This window comes from Tursiops truncatus, chromosome 12 (assembly GCF_011762595.2).
Source record: "Tursiops truncatus isolate mTurTru1 chromosome 12, mTurTru1.mat.Y, whole genome shotgun sequence".
In the NCBI taxonomy this organism is placed as follows: Eukaryota; Metazoa; Chordata; class Mammalia; order Artiodactyla; family Delphinidae; genus Tursiops; species Tursiops truncatus.
In genome coordinates, this window is record NC_047045.1 from 47,035,389 (window position 1) to 47,060,858 (window position 25,470).

General features: G+C 36.6%; 1 protein-coding gene across 2 annotated transcripts in view; it reads left to right on the forward strand.

Annotated features, from left to right (window-relative positions):
• Positions 1 to 14,970, forward strand: part of NUS1 (NUS1 dehydrodolichyl diphosphate synthase subunit) — a 27,070-nt gene extending 12,100 nt beyond the window's left edge. Inside the window, exons 2-6 of one of the 2 annotated variants that reach the window (XR_012324802.1) lie at positions 2,392 to 2,517; positions 3,809 to 3,958; positions 7,823 to 7,922; positions 10,922 to 11,033; positions 12,151 to 14,970. Coding sequence is in view for 1 of the 2 variants with exons in the window: in XM_019929641.3 (XP_019785200.2) it covers positions 2,392 to 2,517; positions 3,809 to 3,958; positions 7,823 to 7,922; positions 12,151 to 12,241 (467 nt within the window). In the remaining variant the exon portion in view is untranslated. The remainder of the gene's footprint in view (positions 1 to 2,391; positions 2,518 to 3,808; positions 3,959 to 7,822; positions 7,923 to 10,921; positions 11,034 to 12,150) is intronic. The other variant, XM_019929641.3, reaches the window with a different exon arrangement.
• The last annotated feature ends 10,500 nt before the right edge of the window (positions 14,971 to 25,470 follow it).

Here is a 25,470-nt window from a genome sequence, read left to right on the forward strand (position 1 = left end):
AATCACCTATTGTCCCATCAACCTTACATATTTACTGTTCTCATATTGCCTGTTCTGTTTTAGGCCTTATCCCTAAGTGCATATAAGTTTCACGCTTACAGTACTGTTTCTTTTTTTTAACCTGATGTAATATAAGTGTTTGAGAGCTAGCTTTAAAAGATAAGCTGCCAAGTTTTAGATTTGTTCATTTTCAGATGCTTACAGAACTTCAAGGTAAGATTAGATGTTTGAATGAACTGAAAATGTTAGGAACAAAATGCTGATCCTGTTTTTACTTAAAATTTTAATATTTTGTTCATCATGGATGTTTTGCATTAATTTTAATTTTTAAAGACAGTTATGTAAATAACTTTACACCAAGTTATTATTAATCTTAATTACTGGTTTTTTTTGTAAACTACCCTCCACCCCTTCCCCCCAGTTTTGTCTTATTCATATTACCCTGGTCCTGACGCTGAGTGGTATTAAAGTCCCATGAGTGACTAGAACCAGAGAGGGAGGAGCACATGGACACGAAGAGGGCTGAAGTAGGAACTCTGAGGAGTAATCTCCATTTAGAGGGAAAGAGGAAAAGGATTCAGTGCAGAGTGAGAAGCGGCCATTCAAGGAGCAGATTGGGAGTTGATCCAAGGGAAGATACTCACACGAGCTGGGATGAGGATAGGATTTTGAGAAGGAAACAGGTCTCTGACCTGTCATGGTCTTGCTACCAACATTTATTTGTTGAGTGTCTGTTCTGTGCTTGGCCCTGTGCTAGCCTCAGGGCCCTGTGTTTGTAAGCAAAACAGTAAGAGCCCTACCCACTTGGTGCTTATATGACCTCTTTTGAACACCCTTTCCTCGTGTCTCTTAATCACTTTTACAATAATCCCACTTAAATATTCTGTCATCACCTGTCTAAAACTAAACTTGTCTTTTCCTTCAAACCAGTTCTCTTTGTAGAATTTCCCTTCTTTTTAAAAATGTTATCATTTTCTGTTATCCAGGATTAAAGTCACAGAATTTTCTCTGTGCACCTCTAATCAAGTCATATTCTTTATTCTCTCAACTCGTCTTTTGTAGTGAATCCTTTTCCACAGCTTTATCAAATTATGTGTGGAATATTGCAGTAGTCTGCTGCCAGGCTTTCTCTATCACCAACAACCAAACTGTCACCAGGTTGGTTTTCCTAAAGATAAAGATTTCCACACATTTCCACAGGAAATGAGTGGTTACCTATTGGGTAGGCAAAATGAATAAAAATTAGGCCTATTCCCTTGCCCCTTTTCTCAAATCATTTGTACCAGCAGCATTTGTCTGCCTTTTGAGCATTCAGTGCTTTTTTTCTTAAGCATCTTCCCCATCTAACTATCCTCTCCATTTTCTTCACTTTAACTTTCTGAGCTCAGCTCAGCTGAAGTCTTGCTTGTTTGTTTACAAAGTGTTTCCCTACCGAAGAGACTGCTTTCATCCTTGAACTGCTATTACACATATTCAACCAAGTTGCCACTATACAGCGTATTCAGCAGATTCTGTGCTATTTTATGTATATACTTATTATGTTCTCTCTCACAGTTAATCTTTGAACCGTTTTAAAGACAGGACTGAGAATACAGAGAAGGAACACTTTTAAAGATCAAAAAGGCGATGGCCACTAGAAAGCTGGCCTCTCTGAAAATAGCCAAATTGTTTTTAATTAGAGCTCTCTGTATTAGTTTTACACTAAATATATGTCACATAGTTCCTTCATCTTTCTCAGTGATATGATAGTCATTATAGTTTTAATTTTTCTGTGCATGGTTGGAGGATCAGAAACAATTTTATGTAATATATTTTCATGCTTTGTTTGAATTTACTAAATTTTGCTTTCTGTACTTTTGTCTATTCTCTGCTTTTTACATAATTCATATTATTTCTTCTTACCATAAGAACAAATGAATCAAATTGAGGTGATAGTATTGTGTGCACAGAGTAAATCTGTAGGGGAATTACATTAGGCTGGGAGAGAGGAAGATAGAAGCTTTGGATCACTGCTGCAGTTTATAAGTTCTCTGACAAGTCTCTTAATGGTCTTACTGAGGCCTGGGCATCCGTTTCTTAATCTGTAAATAAAGGTGTCAAGTAAATGGTCTCTTAAAATTTCTTTCTAGGTCTAAATTTCTCTCATATTCATATTGACACAGAGTTGTTACCCCTGTCCTTTTTTTTGACTTTAGCCCAAAGCCAGACTCTTGTAATAACAGAGTTTTGTTGTCATGTTTTCCTTTTAGATTCTAGTTTAGGATTAGTCATCAGTGATTCACTTGGAAATTGTTCAGTTCTGGATCCAGTGTTGTTTTCACAACAAGCATCCGTTAATCATTGAAGAGGATAAATTAACCTAGTTGGGATTCCCTTTTTTCTCTTTTTAAGGTATTTTCAAAAGAAATAATTCCAGATTGATGGATGAAATTTTAAAACAACAGCAGGAACTCCTGGGCTTAGATTGTTCCAAATACTCACCAGAGTTTGCAAATAGTAATGACAAAGATGATCAAGGTAAGTGTGAGTGTAAAATTGAATATCTAACATATGCAGATATGTTTTGTGTTTCAAGGCAGATTCTGTTACTCATTCATTTACTTATTAATTTTGCCCTGTTAGTCTTTATTATCACCATCTTTAATCACCAGAGTTAGACTTTTCATTCTTCATCTTGTTAAAAGATAATATTCAGAAAAAGATAAAATCATGACTCATGGATATTAAAAAATAAACACATGTTAAAGATTTTATTTAACTCAAACAACCAGGAACCAGGTAGATTTTACAGCCAATTCAAAGAGAATCCAAAGAATGGAGATATTTATAGATCAGAAATATTGAAATAAATATGTGAATAGAGGCAAAACTTGTTTTTCAATGGGATTAGAATGAACATAATTGAACCTCTACCAGGCAAAGAATTGCATAAACAAGAATTGGGCATTGGGACTTCACTGGTGGTGCAGTGGTTAAGAATCTGCCTGCCAACGCAGGGGGACATGGGTTCGAGCCCTGGTCCGGGAAGATTGCATGTGCTGCGGAGCAGCTAAGCCTGGTGCGCTACAGCTCCTGAAGCCCCTGCGGCTAGAGCCCATGCTCCACAACAAGAGAAGCCACCGCAATGAGAAGCCCACCTAGTGCAATGAAGAGTAGGCCCCGCTCGCCACAACTGGAGAAAGCCCACGCACAGCAACGAAGACCCAACACAGCCAAAAATAAATATATAAATTAATTAATTAAAAAAAGAAAAAAAAGAATTGGGCATTGCTGTCAGTTACCTAGAATCCTATCAGTTGTAAAACAGCTCCACAGAATCAGAATTTGATAAGGTGGATGTGTGTGCTACAGACAATTCATATTCTATTGAAGCACATTTTTTTCCTATAGTCTTCATTTTTGTCTTCTGCGTTATTGCTGACTGTACTAGAATTGTAGATGGCGTTTTGAGTAGGAAATTGTAAGTTACCCTATAATTAAAATTTCTGTTTTCTAGAGGATTTATTCACAGATACAAGGTCATTCTGAGCACTTTGAAAAGAAGGCTGTATGTAAATATATACACAAATGTTATATATTGGTTCTTTCAGAGGAGAGTAGCCAGGTATGTTTTAATATTGAAATTGAAGGGCTTAAAAGATTCTTGTTTACTATAAGAACTGTACTTTTATTTTAGTCTGAACTTAATATTTCTTAATATCATAGGTTGTAGACCCATGATAAACAAAAATGTACATAGTCCTTAAGTTATTTTGAAATATATCTGGAAGAGGGTATTTTTAAAAATATCTTGTTTTTTTTCCTCCAGTTTTAAATTGCCAATCGGCAGTGAAGGTGCTGTCCCCAGAAGATGGAAAAGCAGATATTGTGAGAGCTGCTCAAGACTTCTGCCAGTTAGTAGCTCAGCAGCAAAAGAAATGCACAGATTTGGATGTAGATATGTTAGACAGTTTACTTAGTAAGTCATATATGTTTGTTCTTAGTTTTGTCCCACAAGGGTACAATATGAAGGAGACTATCTAAGTTCCATTTTATTGTTGTTGTCATTATACTTGTTATGTTTCTGAAGTTTAGAGACACACATGTGAAAATAGTTTTGAGATAATGAAATTTGTATTCCCCTGACTTGCATGAGGAATTATTGGTAAAGGAGAGGATCGATCTAAAAGGATTTGGGGGGAAGTGATGAATATTCTTAAAAATAGGTCTTCTGCTTCTGCCTCCCTCTTTTAAAATTTATTTTGATTTATTTTTTTCCAGTTTTATTGAGATATAATTGACATACAGTGTTCCTCATTCTTTTTAGTTTGAACTCTCTTGAATATTAAGTTTGAACTTAATAGCTATTTAGGAAACAATCCCAAGAATATTATACTGCTATCATCCGTGACTCCTTTTATAGTATTCTTTCTCTTATGTTATACCAACTTTACCACTATATTTGTCACGTTATACCAAGTGTAACATATTTTATCTGTTTTTCTTCAATTGTTTATAAAAGCCTTTAGTTTGCTTATTCTCTCTAAAGTTCCCTAGGAACTTTTTGCCTTAACTTTATGGTTTTTTTTGCTTATTAGCATTATCCTTGATCCTTTTGAAGAAAGGCAATATTTCTAACAAATTCATGTCTGTTGATAGCTTCTATAGCCATACAATTTCAGACATATTTTTTATTCATTCACATAGATTCTCCATTTACCTTACTTATTAATCATCCATTTTCTAATTCTCAGTCATTTATTTAACCCTCAGTTCTTTGTTTCTTCTGTTTTGACATGTCCATTACAGAGCACAGTCCCTCTCTGGCCTCTTGGTCTCACTAACTCCCTACTTTCATTGACTATTCACTTCTTACCCTACTTTTCTATTCTCTGCTCTGTCATTGCCTAACTATCGAGGCTGAATGAATAGGCTTCAAGTAAACCATTGTAGGAGTTCTCGAGGCAGAGGTTACTGGGGTGTTGACTGTTTCCTGGATCCTATAAGTCCCTAACCAGAGAGTAGTTTTGAGGATGTCCTAAAAGTGATGCAGGGACAAAAGGTAATCCTTCAGATAGCCTTTGGAGACCATGTATTGACTGCAGGGGTTTTAGACCCATGATAAACGAAAATGTACATAATCCTTAAGTTAACTCATTAATCTGACAGAAGCAAACCCTCTGAATATTGTCGCCCCCAAGAGTTCCCTTGTGACTGCAGTTAATCTCCACTCTTATTGCCAATATGAAGCAACTGCTTTGTTTTCTTCTAGAATTTTTATAGCTTTAGCTATTATATTTAAGTCTAATCCATTTTAACTTAATTTTTGTGAATGATGTGAGGTAAGGGATACCAGTTATTTATCCACCACCACTTGTTGAAAAGACTGTGTTTTCCCCCTTTAATTACTGTGGCTCCTTTATTGAAAATCAGTTTTTCATGAATCTGTGAGTTTTTTCCTGGACTTTCTATTCTATTCCATTGGTCTATATGTCTGTCCTTAAAATGCTGCAGTGTCTTGATTACTATAGCCTACCGTAATAAACTATGAAATTCAAGTAGTGTAAATCTTTCAACTTTGATTTTCTTTTTCAAAGTTTTAGCTATTCAGGGTCCTTTACATCTTCATATACATTTTAAGATGAGTTTCTCAATTTAAAAAAACAAACTCTGTTTTAATAGGGATTGAGTCTGTAGCTCAATTTGGGGAGAATTGCCATCTTCACAATCTTCACTATGTTCATCTTCCAATCCATGAACATAGTATATCTCTCCATTTATTTGGGTCCTAATTTTCCTCATAACAATGTTTTATAATTTCAGGGTATAGAGTTCTACTTTTTTCAGTTTATTCCTAAGACTTTTATTCTTTTTGATGCTACTGTTAATGAGATTTTTTCTTAACTTTATTTTCAGATTGTTTGTTGATAATATATGGAAATACAGGTTGGTTTTTTTTAATACTGATTTTGTATCCTGCTTTGCTGAAATTTCACTTAGTAGTTCTAGTAGTTGTTTTTGTAGAGTCTTAGAATTTTCTAAATACAGGATTATATTGTCTATAAATACAGGTGACTACTGCTGTCTCTGCTCAGTTTTTCTATTTTTAATTTTATTCTTTAGTCTGGCATTCTGTGTCTGCATAGTTTAATGTGTCAGACAGTGGTTTGCACACTGGTTGTGCTCAAACACCTTAAATTTGTAAGGCTTCCAAGATCTTTGTGTGATGTTGGAGGGTGCATTCAAGTCAGTTCTCAGGTCTCCTTGGCTGTTACCTTTCACTGGACTTTCTTGCCACCCTGTCCTGCTTGCCCTCCTTCTTCCCTTGCATGTGGTATTTTCCTAGTCAGCCTGGATATATGGAGAGCTTAAATGAACCAGTGTTTCCAGCATCTCCCTGTTAAATTTCTATCCATTGTTCTGCTTGCCCTAATGGGGGGCTACAACCTCGGGGTAACAAAGCTGTGGGTTTTCCTTTTGAGTCCATAGGTTTTCACCATTGCTCCCTCCCTCCTGCCCACAACCTCCAAATTGAGTCCATATATTTTGGCTACAAGCAGCAAATCTGCTAGCTTTTGCTGTCAGTCCCCTGCTGGTAAAACTACTGTTTCCTTCAGTTGATGGAGATAGAGACATGGGGGTTAGGGGCATTCCCAGGCAGGAAGACCAAAAGACCTACAGTTCTTACCTGAAGCTCTAGCTGGTGTTTTGTTTTTTTAAAGAATAGTCATCTGCTCTGGTTAATATCCAGTGCTCTTAAGTGATTGGTTTTGTCCAGTTTAATACATGTTATTTTTGGAGAGGATTCGTCACCCTCTTCACACCACTATTAGCCAGAAGTACCTTCTTGCCTTTTCTTTTTGTGTGTGTGTACTAAAGAGGATTTGCTTTTTTAGCAGGAAGAAGAGTATGTGTTCTACTTAGTCTATTCACTCTGCCACATAGACTTTTAAAGAGACTTTGTTGTGGAAATAATTCTTTATTACTGCTGAAGGGACCTGTCTAATCCAGTCCCCTTATTTAACAAATGAGGAACTAAGCCCTGGAGAGACTGTGTGACCAGAAAGTTAGTGGCTGAACTGAGGTTATTAGAAGCTGTTAAAACCTGAGTCTCTTGGATTAAAGCATCTTTTCTGTTATACCAGTGATTCTTTATTTTAAGATTTACTTTACTTTATTTTTAAGCAGTTGAAATATTTCTATCTCATTTTTCTCTCAAGCCAGATCTCATATGGAAACCAGTCTGTGAAGCAAAAAATGGCCAGAACTTGGTTGATGCAGGTGTACAGTCTCCTTTTCCCCTCCCAGGGAGCTTGGGCTCTGGGGAATACTGAGAACATTTGTACTATATAGCTAGAAGTTGGTCTTTCTGGAGTTGGTCTTGCTCTGTAAAATCAGAGCATGGGGAAGGAAGGAGAGTAGATAACTTTTTAAGTTGCTTTTCATCTCTGAAGTTACTTAGTTCTGTGGCCAGAATAAGTATTAAGTCCTTAAAGCAGTGAGGGTCCCAGGATGCGAAGAGAACACTTAAGTTGAGTCTTGAAAGATAGATGGGATTTGGGGGCTACTTGTAGGGTTTAGGATGGGAGTTGTGTTACGTCTCCTTATCAGGTAATCAATCCAGTTAAATGGCCTTTAGAGAAAACTTCCACATTTGGAAATAACATAGATATAAAAGTAGATGTTGGGCCATGGAATAGGGGTATGGAAACATACAAATGAAGCTTCTGAAGAGAACAGATACGTAAAGCATAAGAAACCAATTTGATGAACAGATTTTGCCATTGGTCGTTTTTTGGTAAGCAATGTGTATTAAGTTCATGTGTCTTTTTATCTTTCCAAGGTTCAAATGGTTTCCCTGATCCTGATTTAGTATTGAAGTTTGGTCCTGTGGACAGCACACTAGGCTTTCTTCCCTGGCACATCAGGTTGACTGAGATTGTGTAAGTAATTAAAAGTGTACTGACTTTGGTTCGATCCAGCAAGAGTTTCTTGAACCCAGCACCGTGCTAGATGTGGTGGGAATTCCCAAAGAATTATAATACTGGACCCTTTCCCTCAGGTATTTGACAGTATCAGTGGTGAAATAAAAACCTGTATCAATGATTCAGACACAAGAGAGCATGTGGTTGTGCAAATGTTTGGTATTGAAACTAATCATCGTAGGAGATCAGGAGTGAGAGAGAAAGCTGTGGGCCAGAGTTGTTGATTCCACAGAAAAGATGTGACTTGATCCAGGGTATATAAAATGGGTAGAATTTTTGTAATTAAAGAAAAGGTGGGAAGTGTAGGGGGTGAGCAAGGGGGAAAAAAAAGAAAGGCTGGGGGGAGGGGCAGGGCGTGAACATCGCCTTTGAAAGAAATAGGGAGCTGGCCACACCAACGCAGAGAGTTAGTGTTAGATAGCAGTATAAGGTGAAATCAAATTGTTTGGGGGTGTTGACATTGGGAATGCTTTAAATATCAGCATAAGGAATGTGTATAATTGTTTAGAGAGGCAGTAGGAAATTGATGAGCCTGTGGGTAATGTGGGAATGATGATTCTGGAAGATTTGTTGGGCAACTATGTACTAGAGTAGATTGGGTTTGGGCAAGGGTGAGGTAAAAAGACAAGTGATGAGGCCATGCCTATAATTTATGGGAGAATACACTGATGAGAATGTAACTGCTTATTTGGCAAACTTTTTGTATAAAGGGCCAGAGGGTAAATATTTTAGGCCTTGTGGGCTATATAGTCTCTTGGAACTGCTCTTCTCTGTTGCCACTAAACACTTGCTAGTATAGCTAAACAAGCATGGACAGTATGTCAACAAATGTGTGTGACTGTGTTCTAATAAAACCTTGTTTACAAGAAACAGGTGGCAGGCTCCTGGGCTGTAATTGCAGACCCCTGATTTAAAATAAAGGAGAGACTTAGGACCCTTAGAATATATTTAAATTCTGGGTCTTAGGAGGAATATACTACAAATTTTCTTTCTCATGAGAACTAATTACCAAGTATACTTGCAGGCCTAGCACTTTACTATCAATAATTGCAGTAAAAACTAGAGTAGAAATGAAATGATTCCTAAGTTCTTAAGCCTAAGTGACTGGGTGAATTATGGTGTTATTGAGACAAATGGGAAAGTCAACGGACCATTGATTTTGAAGGGAAGATGTTGAATTCAGGAATAAGAAAATTTTGAGGCCAGAGTCTGTTTAGATGGAAATACTTAAGAGAGCAGATGAAGATGTCGAATTGATGCTTGGATGAGAAGTCAAGGCTAAGGATGGATCTTTGGGAGTTGTCAGTACCTAGGAAGTAGAAGTAGTTGAACCTGTGAGAATAGAGGACTTCCCTAATGTGTTCATAGAAGAGAACAGTACCAAGGGGTCCTGTATGAAATGCTTCAAGCTGGGGGCAGGAGGGAGACGAAAAGAACACGTAGCATGTTAGGGTCAGAGAGGGCTGTAGGTCATCCGGTACTGCCCTCCTCATTTCATAGGCCAGGAAAATGGGGAAGAGACATTACTCAAGCTTGTAATAAAGTGGAATTAGAACCCAAATCTCCAAACTCTGGGTTTCTTTATGGTGATATGTGTTTCTCTTATCTCTTCCTCCCCCCACCCCAGGGGGTTTCCCAAGTCATTTCAGGTGCCTTTCAGGTGGGCTTTAAGAAAGGTAGCGGTGATATTTTGTGAGGTTGGGAGTGGTTTGGTAGGAAGAGTATGTCTTAGAACATAGATCTTGGTTTGAGTCTTGGCTATGCAGCTTGTTAACATGACTTTGGAAAGCTATTGAAACTTCTCTGTATTTGTAAAATGGGCATTTTAATCCAGAGTTGAGGATTTAAATCTGATCATGGGCATCAGATCCTGGCACCTAACAGGCTTTCCCACAGATCTTTGTACATATGTCTCTTATAGCTGTATAATGTTATTTTGAGGTTTGCTCTCTATTTGTCTACCGTCCACCAGACTGTAAGCACTGTGATGACAGGAAAAGTGTCTTGATCACAATGTAGAGAAGACTGGAGCCCTGATGGGACAGACCAGGAAATAACAAGACTGCTTCTGAGTCACTGAGGGGTGGTGACACTAAGTGCTTCTTGAGGAGTGATAGGAGATGAGGCTGTTGATAAAGGGCGTAAAATGAAGACAACCTAGGAAAGTGGGTAGTTTGAAGACATTGGAAGCAAGCTTTTAGCAAAAAGAAAGTCGTTAACATTTGTCCTTGAGAATATCATTTCAGTAGAGTGAATAAGGTAAAAGATTGATAGCAGAGATTATTAAGAGATAAGGAAATGGAGGGAAACAGGAGGCTTATTTCAGAATTCTTAGCAGTAAGAGGAAGGATAAAGATTATCTGTCAGTTATATCTCAGTAAACCTGGCAAGGGAAGAAAAGGAAGGATAATGAAAACATAGCTGAAGAGAACCACAGGGTCAGGCAGGAGTTCATTATGGTAGGTTTGTTTAGTCCTTTTCTTATGTTCATGTGACTGAAGAATTCTTAATGTGAGTCTTATAATCTGACTAGATCTTGGCTCTGATTCTGTTTGAAATGTCCAAAACATCAAAGTAAAGCTGTATAAATTTGAGATTTTTTTTAATGTTAATTACTGAAAATTATTTTAAGTCTTTAAAATACTTAAGGGGAAACCCTCTGGCTGTGTATTCACTTTGTCTTAAAAGTGCTTGTCTTCACATTGTAGTTGCCCCCTTGAGCAATCGAAAATTGTGGAGATAAATATTGTTCATTTATTGGTTGCTCACCACATGGCTTCAGTAATCATCATGTGGGGATGCTGTGTTGCTCTGCCAGCATTCAGCCTGACTTTTGTAAACTGTTCAAGTAACACTGGCTTTACTCTGACAAAGCCGAGTTCTTGAAGTAAATTTGAGTGAGATCTTTTATAAATAGCTCTCCAGTTTTGCATTAATCTGGACTTATGCTTTAATAGGTTCTGAATCTCTCTAGCACTACACTGTGCCTTCATCTTGGAGGATAAAAGAATATTCCAAAGTATAAAAGTGTCAGAATTGAAAATGGGCTAACATTCCAATGAATTCATTGTAAGTTATGTCTCTTAGTAATTTTCACTTTATCCTTAGAATTAGAAATATAATGTAAACCAACAAGGACCTACTGTATATATAGCACAGGGGACTCTACCTGATAGTCTGTGATAACCTATATGAGAAAAGTATCTAAAAAAGAATGACTGGGCTTCCCTGGTGGCGCAGTGGTTGAGAGTCCGCCTGCCGATGCAGGGGACACGGGTTCGTGCCCGGTCCGGGAAGATCCCACATGCCGCGGAGTGGCTGGGCCCGTGAGCCATGGCCGCTGAGCCTGCGCGTCCGGAGCCTGTGGTCCGCAACGGGAGAGGCCACAACAGTGAGAGGCCCGCATAACACACACACATACACACACAAAAAAAGACTATATGTATATGTTTAACTGAATCACATTGCGATATACCTGAAACTAACACAACACTGTAAATGAACTATACTCCAATAAAACTAAAATACTTTCTAAAAATCCCTTTAAAATCTCAAAAACAAATAAAAGAAACATAATGTATAAATTTTTTGTTCAAATGCTCCATAGATCTGTGTGAGCAAAGGATAAGTCTTATCATCCTAAGTAGATTGCCTTCAGAAAGGCTGAAGTCCGGTGCAGCGTTTATGGTACTTTGCCACTTTTGTTCTTGCTTTAATCTTTTGTAGACTCACCTACCAGTTTTAATAAATTTAAATAAATTTTATCAGCAGAATCTTGCCTTGTGTTCTTTAAAAGTAGTATAGAAATTCATGGTTTAGACACAAGGTTTTTCAAAGGAGGGAGACGAGATCTATCAGATGACATTTATGTCTTAGATGCCTGGTGGTGCAAGATTGTTAGGGAGCCTCAAAAATAAAAATTAGAAACTTGGAAATAAAAAAACGTTCTGAATCTCCATCTCTCTACAATTTGCTTTTCTCTTCTTGTGAAAGGAGGGATTATATTTTATTTGAACTGTTTCACAGTGAGTTTAACAATCATTTAGTAGAAATAGTTTGATGTACTCTAGGCTTATAATTTACTTTCTTCTGTCCTTAATCTTTTTGGTCATTACCCGTCTGGCTCCCCCTCCAAATTACAGCATATCATCTAATTGCTTCTTTTCTCCTTTTATTTTTTTTTCAGCTCTTTGCCTTCCCACCTGAACATCAGTTATGAGGACTTTTTCTCTGCCCTTTGTCAATATGCAGCCTGTGAACAGCGTCTGGGAAAATAGTGATCCCTGGTTGTGTAATTTGATTTCAGGCTTTTGGAGAAAAGGACTCAAGTGACTCTGATGTTTACAAAGCACCTATGAAACCCTGTACACACCTAGTTCATAATCCTCATAATTTATCAACAAACACAAAAAAGTGTCTTACTTGAGAGTAAGAGTACATGTGAGTGAGTGAGTGTGTGTGTGAGTGTGTGTGTGTGTGCGTGTGTGGAAATAAACTTATAAATGGGGGAAGTATTGGAGGAGGATATATGTGGACTTGCACCTTTGAGCAAATAGCAGCGATGTTTTAGGAGCTGAAATTTCAGATTTACAGGCTTCAGCCCCAACTACTTCCCTTTTTTGTGGGGAGAGAAAGGGGTGGTTAAAGCTGTTTTGTTGTTGTTTTGGGGGGGGAGGGGAATAACTTTTGTTCATTCTTTCCAAGTGACCAAACTTTAATTTTTAAGAATAGTATATTGACGTATTAAATGGAAGCATTCTGAGTTTGAGGGATCTCCAGAGGAATGGAGTTCTGTGTTGTTCACATGTTAAAAGTTTGCTCACCTTTGGAGCAGAGGGAATACCTATTTTCAGACATCCGTCCATTTTCATCTCTTCGTTATTGTCAGTGTGACTTGAAAATGTCGCTCTGTTGTCTGTGTTCTGGGTTGTGAAGATCACTTGAAAAAGAACTCTTACAACATTGAAATGCAGAATTAAAAAAATTTTAAATATTGTATGAGGCAGTCATAAAAGGTGAAAAGGTTGTAATCTTAAAAGTAAAGGTGAAACTTTCCTGAATAAGGAAAGAAAGTTTTGATCTCCTTTTCTGTTTGGTGGGCAGTGGGCTAGATAGTACCCAAAGCTGGTTTAAAAAATTTCCATTAACTGTGTTTATTTAAATAAGCATTTGAGGGAAATTACCGAGGCAGCTCTTTTCCTCAAAAGTAACCTGTTCCTCTTTGGAATAGCACATTTAGGACCATGTTAGTACCCAGGATTTTTACTTAATAAATCCTGACGGTGACTTTGCGTAAAAATATGATCTTTAAGTAAGATTGAGGCCTGTGTAGGTAATAAAACATTACCAAAGTCTACAAAAGTAATTTAATTTTGCATGTTCTCTTTCATGGCAGAGAACAGCACTGGTTCTGTTCCTTTTTAAATGAAGAAATGATTTTTTGATAGGTGTTTAGTTTTTCTTCCCTCACTGCTGATACTCGGACAGAAACCATTATTCTTTATATTTGATGGGCTGTTTTCAGAAGAATCTTATTAACAAGTGCACAATAGTTATCCAAAATTGTATGTTTAGAAGGGAGTAGTTTAAAAACTAGGTCTCAGAGTCTGAAAAATAGCAAAGAAGACTGGATTTGGAAAGCAAGGTCTGGAATTGCTTGCCAAATTCTGAGGCTACGAAGAATAAATGTTTTGACTTTGGATTCCAAAACCCCATTTATGATTTTAAAAAACACTTGAAATAAAATGATATAAACTAAATTTTGGTTCAGTGATATTACTTTGCACATTGTAGTTCTTTTGTACATTGTGAGACTTTTTTTTTAAGTCTTAATTTATTGCTAAAAGCTTTGTGTGATGCTACAGCATATCTCTAAATTTTACCAGAGAATTTTTTATTTCTGTTCCCCTGTACTGTCATGCATGTTCTATTGAGGCTTTTTGGCCTTAGTTGAAGACTGAATTTATGCCTTTTATAAACATGTGTCTTTTTTAAACATTCTGGAATATATATGGTTTTAATGAATTAAATTTAATGGGCCCGATTGAAGTGAAGGGATTTAATAATATTTGTTAAAATGAAGTCAGGCAAATAAATTATCCACTGCAATATAGCCAAAGCCACTAAAGGTTTAATAGTTGAGTCTTTGTATTTTTATTTCTTCTTATATTTCACAGCAGTGTAGTGTTACACATTACAGTAAATCTGTAACCTGTGACCTGAGTCTGTTATAGTCCTAAGTAGGAAGAGACCCTTAAAACAAGTTGCTGAGGATTCTGATTTCAGATATAGGCATTCCAGATCCTTCCCATGAGTTTAACTGTTAGTACAGTCTCCACAATTTGAATGACATCAGTCATTCTGTAATTCCTGCCCAAATCATCTACTAGTTATGCATTATCAGCAGTCCCTTTGCACTCCCAAGAAGAACTGATAAAAACTTTAAAGAATCGTGTTGTTTGTCTTGATGTGTTTTGAAGAATATTGTCTTTAAATTGTTTCTTCTTGACACTGCCCACAATGGAAAAATTATCAAATTAAACCTACCTTATGGATGGCAGCTTGGAGCTTAGCAAGAGATTGGAGGGTTTGAATTCCATTCCCAAATTCTGGTTGTGTTTTGTTTCTTAACACTGATTACTGTTAGAAGGTTTGAAAGCTGGTTTTGATGTGAATAGCAAATTCTGGTATATTGTGACTAAGGCTTAATAATGCCTGTCTTAAGAGAAGAATGTGTTATAATGTTAATGAACAGTGCCAAATACACTGTACACATCTACAATTTAATCTTTGAATGTATGTTACTTGATTAGTTCCCTCTTTCTGTGTGATGGTACCATGCATAGAGTCAAATCCTTGTGATGTTTTGTATGGCTGTAGACTTTGGCAACATGTAAATAATGTGTAAAGCAAGTTTTTATGATTAAGGAATCAAATTTATTGAATTTTACTATTGAAAGTTGAAATGACATGTATGAACAAAAACAATAAAAGAATATACACTTTTCATGGACTATAGTATTATGTGAATGCTACATTCTAAATATGTAGGGACTGCAAAAATGTAATGAGAAACTCATATGACAAGATAACAATACTATTTTTTTGGATGGTAAGTTCTTGATTGAAGTATATTCTCATTTTTACCAGATTAAACATTTGGAATCGTAAAATGTTATTTGCTTTTTGCCAGGTAACAGTGAGGTAAAATTCAGCTTCGCCATTGGTAAAATTGTCAAAATTCCACAGTAATTAAAATCTGAACAGTTTTTTACTGAATATGGAATGCCAAGTTGAAAATGTATATGTGTACTCTTTTAAAAAGGAATTTGACGTTCTCGTTAAACCAGGAAATAGAAGGGTAAGAGCTATGGTTTGTCTTACGTTGCATAGAGTATTCACTTTCTAACTCGAGGATCTAATTATAAGATAGCTGGCTTTTTATGCATAATTTCTATCTGAAATTGTTTCTCAAAGGTCACCTTTTAACTTTAGTTAATAGGAAATGCCTTTAACAAAAGTTAGTGTAGGAAAAGTTCAAGACAGTTTGAAATAAAACCCAGGAAACAAGAATACGGCCAGAATCCTAGTCGATAGGACATAAACTGTGATAAAATTGGTGGAAAAGGGAAGTGCAAAAAATTTGCTTGCGACTTGAATAAAAAATACACATTCATTCTAAAAAAAAAAAAGAGAATTCAGAGAAGCAGATGTAAAGGAAAATAACTTCTAATACCATCGCTCATTGATTACATTTTTGGTGACAATCCTAGAACTTTTTTGTATTTATATTTTAAAACGTGGATCCTACTGTAACAGGTTTAATAAAGAGATTCTTTTTAAACTACAAACCATAAATTGAGTCTTGCATTCTATTTTGTATTTGGTTATTGTGTCTGGATATAAACAATTACATCACATGAAAATGTTTGGAAAAAATTATAGTCCACATTCAGTTGTCCTTAATGAGTATTTAACCTTGGCCCAAATTCTTCAAGTAATTTTATACTCGTCTCTCTTACCTCCATCTTCTAGAGATTCAGGTACTTTAAATTAATTTTAGCATCTGGATTCATATCCAGATGATTGCAAAAAAAAATAAAAACTATATGTCCTCCCAGATCAAACTATTTGGATTATCTGCTATTGACCATGTTTACACTTTCCTTCATTAGCATTAATAATTTAACTTGCTTTTATGAGGACAAGAAAAAAAAATCTGTCTCAGGGAAGGAAAGCCTGATCAAAATGATAAAGTCAGAATTAGGTGAGTGCTAACAGCATAGTTTTACTTGCACAAAGTATTTAATATTTCCTTTCTGATGATTGATTTCAACTGCTAAATCTTTTATGCATTTGGTTCTGTGAACTATTCCTTTATTTTGTTAAGTGTATTTTGCCATGTTATTCCCCAGTAGTAGATGTACATAACAACTAAGTTTCTTATTTGTACAAAATTTAGTGAAGTAGAGGGGTAATGGTAATAGTAACCAACTGTTCCCCAGAGAGGAACCTATATTTTAATTAGGTTTCAGATAATTAGAAAATGGAACATAAAAATGTGGAAGTTACTTAACTGGAGATGTTTGGCAGCATTTATCCAATGTAGTGTACTCAACTGGAGTGATTATGCCTGACAGTGGACATTTGCTAATGTCTGGAGACATTTTTATTTGTCACAACTGGGGAAGGAGAGGCCAAGGATGCTGCTAAAAGTGCTGCAGTTCATCCGACAGCCTTCAAAACAATTATCTGGCCTCAACTGTCAGTCAGTGGTGCTGAGGCTCAGAATCTTTGGTCTAGTGTAGTTTATTTGAAGAGAGATGGTGAGGATGTTGCCTAAAATATGCTATATGGTAATTGTAAAAAAAAAAAAAAGTTTGTTTAGATTTAACTATAGATCATAGTTTAGAGGTGAAATGTTATATATGCATATTTTAATTATATGAAATGATATGTTAAGTTTTTTCCACTCATGAGTTCTATTTATTATTTTTACATTTATCTTTGGCATTTTGAGATACCTACCAATTTTCCAAAGCTTGTCAGCTTGTTGCCTGAATTTATTTGAGAGAAAGTAATGTTTTTTGAAAGACAGTAATGTTTTACACAGGTATGATATTATAAGAAGTCTCATGCTTCAAATTACTCATTGTATAAACAAACATCAAGTTAGCCATTTCTTTTATGCATCCTGTAGGTAGTTGATTTCCACATTATATAACCATTTATATTGTTCTTAAAAATTATCTTTAAAATGCTTGTTGTATATATGTCCCGTGCTTATTTTTGAGGTCTATCTCCAAGAATAATAACTAGATCATTGTTATATTTCTTTACCTCTTCCTTTTTTAGCCCTCTGAAAGTGACATTGATAGAAGTGGCTTCAGTCTAATGTGATTTTCCCAAATATTACCTGCAATTCAAATAAGTAATTGAGAGCGCTTCTTGTAAAGAGATTTTGCTTGGCCTGGACCTCAAAGAGGACTTTTCTGAGGGATAATTATAGAGGTATAAACCTGCTTATGTTCAGGTGTACATGGGATATATGTATATGTGAAAATAGTCCTGGTAAGTCTGTCATTAATTTTGGAGTGTGAGGTACAACAATATAGAGTCTTCAGGAGATTAATAGGAATGCATAAGAAATATCCAGGCAGATGATTTCATTACATATTAATTTATGAATTACTTGGAAGCTGAAGTTCATCTGTATGTAAATATGCAGAATATCAAATTTGCAAAATCAAACTTTATCAGTTATACTCTGAGATCCTCAACTTACCAGATGGAATATAAGACCAGCCACGATGCTCAGCGTATCAGTTGATTATACTTTTCATTATTTTAAAAGAAAGAAAAACATAGCTTCCCTACTGCTTACTCCTCTGCGCCCAGGGAAAGAAAAGCGAAGTTAACACAACCAGCATGTGTACATATTCTATTCGTGCAGTTAGAAGTAGGATTGTGATTGATTGCTGTGTCCAAGGGTAATCATTGCCAAATTCCCCTTTGTAGGTCCTATACCATATTCTATTATACTCCCACTTGCAGTGTATGAGATTGCCTATTTCTTTAGAGTCTGCCGCCATCAACTTTTAGATTTTTGCAATTTGATGGGTGAAAAATGTTTTTTGTAGTTTTAATTTGCATTTTATGGTAGATTATGTTTGCAAAGATGATGTAACAGTAGTTCCCATTCCACATGTTTTTTTTTTTTTTCACATGCTTTTTTACTGTGTTACTTTGCCAGTTTTTCATAATGCGATAGAGTCTATTTCCCTGTTCCTTGAATCTGGGCTGGCCCTGTGACTGACTGTGATTAATAGTATGTGTCAGAAGTGACACTCAGCTTGCAAGGCTGCATCTTAAAGATCTTGCTTCTTCCTCCTTGTTCTTGGAGCACTGAGCCATCACATAATGAGGTATGTCTTGCTGGAGAGACCACATGGCGGGGGAGGGGGGAGGAGGAGGAGGAGGGAGAGAGACTTAAGAGGGGCTATAAATGGAAAGAGGTTTAGAAGACATCAATCAGTTACCTTGCGTAGACCTTATTTTAATCCAAACTTCTGTTTGTTATTTGTTTCAGGTTAAATTTATATAACTTGGAGAGAACTGACATTTTTATGATGTTGAATTGACCAAGAACAAGGAATATCATGCCGTTTGTTCAAGTTTACTCTTGAACTTTTCAGTCTTTCAAGAGGGTTTTAAAATTTTATTCATGTAAGTGTTGCAAATTTCTAAGTTTACACTCAAGTATTTAATCTCGGTTTCTTTTTCTTTTGTATTGATTTTTGTATGTTGATTTTATATTCCAGTACCTCATTGAATTCTCATATTGTTTATATTAGTTTTACTTTTGTTTTTCTTAGGTTTTCTAGGTATTCTATCATCAGCAAATAGAGATAATTTTACATCTTCCTTTCCAATTCTTATGTATTTAACTGTTTTTTCTTTTCTAATTATGTTTACTAATACTCCAATGTAATAAGTGGTGGAGATAATGGGTAACCAAGCCTTAAACTTGACTTCAGTGAGAATGCCTGTACTGTTTCCCCTCTTATCAGATGCTGATTTGGAAGCTAAGCATATGTGTATATTTATATTTATACATATAAATTGTGATAAGGAAGTATTCATCATTTCCTATTTAAATACTTGATTAAATATTAAATCAAGAATTGATGCTAAATTTTGTTGAAGACTTTTTAGAATATATGGAGATGATTGTATGATTTTACTTCTTAGATCTTCTAATATGGTAAGTTATGCTAATGGTTTCCTAATATTAAATCTTCATTGTATTCCTGGAATAAACCACACGGAGATGTATTGTTCTTTTTTAAAAACTGAGCTTTTGGATTCTGTTTGCTGATATTTTAATTATAATTTTGCATTGATGTTCATAAATGAGATATGTCTGAAGTTTTCTTTCCTTTGCAGCGTAATTCAGGTTTTGGAATCAATGTTTTATTTTACAAGAATACATTGGAAGTTTCTCTTCTTTTAGAACAGTTTAATAGGGTTGGGATTATTTGATCTTTGAAGATTTGATAGAATTCCCCTCTGAAACCACCTAGACCTGGTACTTGTTTTGGGGTTAGTTCTTTGATAAGCTTTTAATTTCAGTTTATATTTTCTATCTCAGTAGAGGCCAAATTTGGTAAAATATATTTTCCTAGGGTACTATTCCAGTTTTCAAATTTATTTGTAAAGACATGTACTAAGTAATCTTTCAGTGTTTTCTTTTTTTTTAATATAGCCTTTGTTTCCAAGTTATTTTTCCCTTTTCATTTCTATGTTGTGTATTTTCTTTTTTTGATTAGTTATCTAGTGGCCTCATTTATTTTGTTGATTAATTTTTAAGAACCAGCTTTTTAATTTGTTAGTTCTATTATTTCATTTTGTTTCTAAACCATTATTTGTGCCTTACCTGTATTATTGCATTTCCTCTTTCAGTTTTCTCTGTTGCTATTTTTAAGCTTTTGAAGTGCATATTTAATGCAGTATATTTATTCTTTATTTTTCTTAGTATAAGTATATATATAAGCTCTAAATTTTCCACCAATCACTGATTTAGTTGTATCCTATACATCCTGTTTTTATTATACTTTTTAAAGAAATTTGGCAATTTTGGCTTGTCTTTTTTTTTTTTTTTTTTTTGCGGTACGCGGGCCTCTCACTGTTGTGGCCTCTTCCGTTGCGGAGCACAGGCTCCAGACACGCAGGCTTAGCGGCCATGGCTCACGGGCCCAGCCGCTCCGCGGCACGTGGGATCCCCCCGGACCGGGGCACGAACCCACGTCCCCTGCATCGGCAGGCGGACTCTCAACCACTGCGCCACCAGGGAAGCCGTTGGCTTGTCTTTTTGTTCTTACCTAAGTTGTGTGTTTAATAAGTGGTTTTTAAAATTTTCCTGTTAAAATGACATTTTTGGCTTTAAAAACTTGTTTATTGGCTTCTAATTTTACCATATTGTGATCAAAGAAATATTGTTTGTATTTTCCTACTTTATACAACTTTTTGAGGTATTCTTTTCGACATAATAGTTTCCTCAACTGTTTCATGTTTCTTGAAAAGAAGATAGATTCTTTAATATCAGGGTACAGATTTTGATATATATTCATATATATAAGTATCTACCTTACTGAGTATGTTATTTAGGACTTTTATATACTTACGTATATTTATTTTTCTTTTGTCTTGGACTAATAATGATGTATTATTAATATGTGTGTCAATTTGTCCCTGCATCTTCTCACGTTTCTGCTTTATGAAGGTGGCCACTATGTTATTTGGTATAGAGATATTCAAAACTGCTATATTTTCATTATGAATTGTGAACGTAATGTTACAAAGGGTCCTTCTTTGTCTTTGTTCAATGCTTTGGGGCCTGAATTCATCTTGTTAGATCTGCTCACAGCCCTGCTTTACTTTTGTTTGCAATTGCCTAGTCTATTTTGCCTGTTTCTCTATTTTTAGCCTTGTTTTAGAGGTGTCTCTTGAATACAGCATAAGCTTGGATTTTGCTTTATTAAACTATGTGGGAAAAGATAAATGGTTATGTTAAGCCTATTTATATTTATTGGTATAACTTACTTGGTGAGTCCATGCATTGCTGTGGAGACAGTCTGGCTAAGACTTCCAAATTCATGCTTCCTAAGTTTTCAGTAATGTGTATTATTTTTATAAATGAACACGTACATAGAGTAAACTTTTATATTAAAAAAGCCAGGGTTTTATATTTTATGTGTATGGTGTATATTTTGTTTTACTTACATAGAATTTTTGTATAATGTTTTTTATTTCAGAATATTCTACGTGACTTTATTTTTCTTTGATTGACAGTGTTGACCTGAAATAAATAGACTCACAGATATTTCTCCAGGAAAGGTAGGTTTATTTGGGATCAGCAGAGAATTGCAATTCTGGGTCTGCACCCACAGCAAGCTTTGTTCAAGTTCCCGCCACAGCAAAGTAAGGAGGATGCTTTTACAGAGAGGAAAAGGAAGTTGGTAGGGCTGTAGTAAACAGAGAGTCCGTGGCTTTTCATTGGCTGAGTCCTTGTCAGGAAAGGAGTCTTCTTCCTGTTGGCTCTGCTATCATTTCAGAGCATGAGAGCTCCTCCTTCTGGTTGCCCAACTCTGTTCAATCGAGGTTTCTGTGTATTAATTTTTTTTTTACAACAGTTTAAAAAATCAAATGCGCTTGGTATTTTCATTGACATTTTCTTTTGTTCTTTTTTGTTGTACCGTCTCTCCCACCCCATAATAGTCATCTGCTCATAGTGGGTACTTGGTGAATACTAGGTACACAAATGACTGTCCCTAGGCAACTTTAATCCGTATTTGAATGTGTTTACTGGAACCAAATCTATGATCTAGAGACCATCAACACTGTGCGGCTCAACATGATCTAGCCATTCTGTTTTCAAGCAGAATTTAAAACACTACTGTTCACCATTTCCTTGAACCCAATTTCCCCTTAAGCCAAATGTGTCATTCTTATTTTACTGGGCACTTTTGTCTTTGGTATTCATATAAAATGTTGAGTAAATGGAAGTTTAAACAATACTATTTAGCCACAGATTATGATGGTGTTCTAAGTTGAATAATGGCCACCCAAAGATAGCAAGTCCTAAACCCTGGAATTTATAAACGTTACCTTAAAATTTGGAAAGAGGGTTTTGCAGATGTAATCAAATTAAGAATTTTGGGAAGAGGGGATTGCCCTGGATTATCTGGGTGGGCCCTAAATGCCGTCAAAGTAGCTTTAAAGGAGTGAGGCAAAGGGAGATAGCACAGACACAGAGGAAAGGACATGCGGATCGAGGAAGCAGTGTGATCATGGAGGCAGAGATTGGAGTGATGCTTTCCCAAGCCACGGAATGCCTAGAACCACCAGAGCCTGGAAGAGGCAAGGCATGCATTCTCCCCTAGATTCTTCAGAGGGAATGTGGCCCTGCGGACACCTTGATTCAGACTTCAGTCCTCCAGAACTGTGAGAGAAAAAATTTCTGTTGTTTTAAGTCAGCAAGTCTATAATATGTCACAACAGCCACAGAAAACTAATATAGATGGAAAAGTTACTAAAGCCGTATGAAAATGGCTATTGTAGGCCATAGCCTGGCTGTTGCTATTTGTCTATATAATCTCTAAATTGACTCAAACTATTGTGCCAGGAAGACAGAGTTTTTAAGGCTAACTGCTTAAAAGGCAGAGTGCATTTCAGGCTGAAGGAATGTGAATTTGGCTAAGTAAGGTATGTTTTGCCCTCAAAGATCATTGAGCTGACAACCACCTGGTAAAACCAAAATTTTTGAACAACTGGTTATAAGCGACAGTCTCATGTTGCTGTGTCTGACAATTCAAAGGTGTAGTGGACTGTTGGCATTTCTACGGCTGTCCACCTTCCAAACTTTCCCTTCTTTCTGGGATAATCCACCATGAGTCTCAGTGGAACACAGGATGCTGCCTCCAATGATAGTTAATGGTTAATTTGTCCCTCTCCTCTTCTTCTTGGAGCCAGGACTTGGTCATATGACCAGGGCTTAGTTAATTAAACATTCCAACTCAGGACCCTGAATCTTCAGTGACTGCCATATGCATAGGGACAGTTAGGCAGGATTCACAGCAGCAGGGGCAGCTGTTTCTGCTAAAAGCGCCCTGTTTCCTCACTTCAGCGCTGTCTTGGTGTTGGCTCCTAGTCCAAGTTTGGCCCCCTCCCCAGCATCCTACCAATAATGTGAATTCCCAATATCCTTCCAGTAATTTCCTTTCTTTTTTTTTTTTTTTTTTGCGGTACGTGGGCCTCTCACTGTTGTGGCCTCTCCTGTTGCAGAGCACAGGCTCTGGACGCGCAGGCTCAGCGGCCATGGCTCACGGGCCCAGCTGCTCCGCGGCATGTGGGATCCTCCCGGACCGGGGCACGAACCCGTGTCCCCTGTATCAGCAGGCAGACTCTCAACCACTGCGCCACCAGGGAAGCCCTAATTTCCCTTTTTACTTGAGAGAACTGGTGTCAGTTTCTGCTACTTTTAGTTTGAAGGTTTCTAACAGATGTATTGGCTCTTCTTAATGTCTTAGTATCTATCTTACTATCTTACTATTTTCTTAAGAATTCAGGCTTCATTAATCCAATAGGATTTCTGACTCAATAGAGAGTGTAAGTGAGCCTTGGACAGCCTTAAAATACTAGTGTTGATTATCTTTTCAAGACATACCAAATTGTATAAAGTAATCAAAACATCTAAGGAGGTCTTTGTGACAAGTTAGCTAGTGTTTTAGCATCCTTATTATCCCCAGGATAATTAGAATTCTGCTCGATACTTTAAGATGAAACTGATAAGTTTTTTTGTTAATTAATTATATGGCACGTATAGAAAAAATTATAAAATTTATTATTGATTACTTCATGCCAATCATTGTTTTATGCGTTTTATACGTTATCTTATTTAATCGTCATTAAAATATTTTGAGTCAGGTACCATTAAAATTCCTAGATAAGGAAATGGAGACATTGACAAAAGAAAAAAGAGGGGGCAGCTAGCTGATAGTTTTGTTACCCTCTAAACAGCTTCAACCGTCACTAGTAAGTCAAGTACAGTGAAGTCCAGACAATCCAGTCACTGCAAGACTTAATGTATCCTTTATTTGTGACTTAAGTGTGGCTCTCAAAACAGCACCACAGCAGCTGGCGTAGCAGATGTAGATTGAAGCCAGCTGCAGAATTGCACAAATGAATCTATAGTTTAATTTGATATGTATGTATATATAAAATTGTATAATTGTATAACATATAAATATAATTTTTTTAAGGAACACCTTCCTCATCTAGAAAATCATTTGGGATTACTTAAGGCAATCTCAACTTCATAACTTAGCTGAAAACCATATGGAGAATCTTGATATAGAGGTAGAGACTAAAAATAACTTTTAAAGAAGTTAGTATGGCTTACATTTCATGATCAAGCTGGCAGAAATAGCTAACTTTTTAGGCTGTTCTCTTCTTGTTCCATACTTTGTCCCAGTGATATTTTACCTCTTTATCGTGGCACATCTCGTGCCTCCAAGTGGAAGTCTCCAATGGTGAGGGCCTGAATGACTCTGCTGGGGTTATATGTTTAGTGCCTGTTTTTCCTGTTGGCTAGGTTCCTCACCTCTTCTCCGTGTAATCTCATGACCTCTCCCTCTCCACGTGGTGTCTTCAAATTGCCTCTATATATGGTGTTTCCAGTAGAGTAGCCAGACTTCTGACATGGCAGCTCAGGGCTCCAAAGAGTACAAAAGCAAAAGCTGCCAGGGCTTCTGCCTTATTGTATTGGTTAAAGCAGGTCACTGGGCCAGCTCAGATTCAGGGGGAGGAGATTACAGAAGGACTACTTTGGGAGTCACCAAAGAAAGGGTGGAGCACATGGTGTAAAGGCAGCATTCCAGCCATGTTTGTGTCCAGCCATTATGTGCATGCACGTGCTGGACGTTTGATGAAAGATTTTTCTCCCTTCTCCTTGCATCATGTCAGATCCTTATTTCAACTACCTGTGCACAGATGCAAAAATAAGTACCTCACATCCCATATTTATCATGCTATTAGTATTTCTTTGTGTTAGGTCAGATTTGTAATAATTTTCGTCAGAGGTTAATGCAGAATTTAGAAAGCAAAGAATTGTGCCTTATTGTCAAAATAAAGATCAGATCAGAACAGAGTGAGAATAATTTTCTGAGAAAAAGAATAGGTACATCCTATTGGTTGATTTTTTTTTTAAACCAGCATTCTTAAGGTTTTTTTTTTTTTTTTTTTTTTGCGGTACGCGGGCCTCTCACTGTTGTGGCCTCTCCCCTTGCAGAGCACAGGCTCCGGACACGCAGGCTCAGCGGCCATGGCTCAGGGGCCCAGCCGCTCCGCGGCATGTGGGATCTTCCCGGACCGGAGCACGAACCCGTGTCCCCTGCATTGGCAGGCAGACTCTCAACCACTGCGCCACCAGGGAAGCCCTTAAGGTATA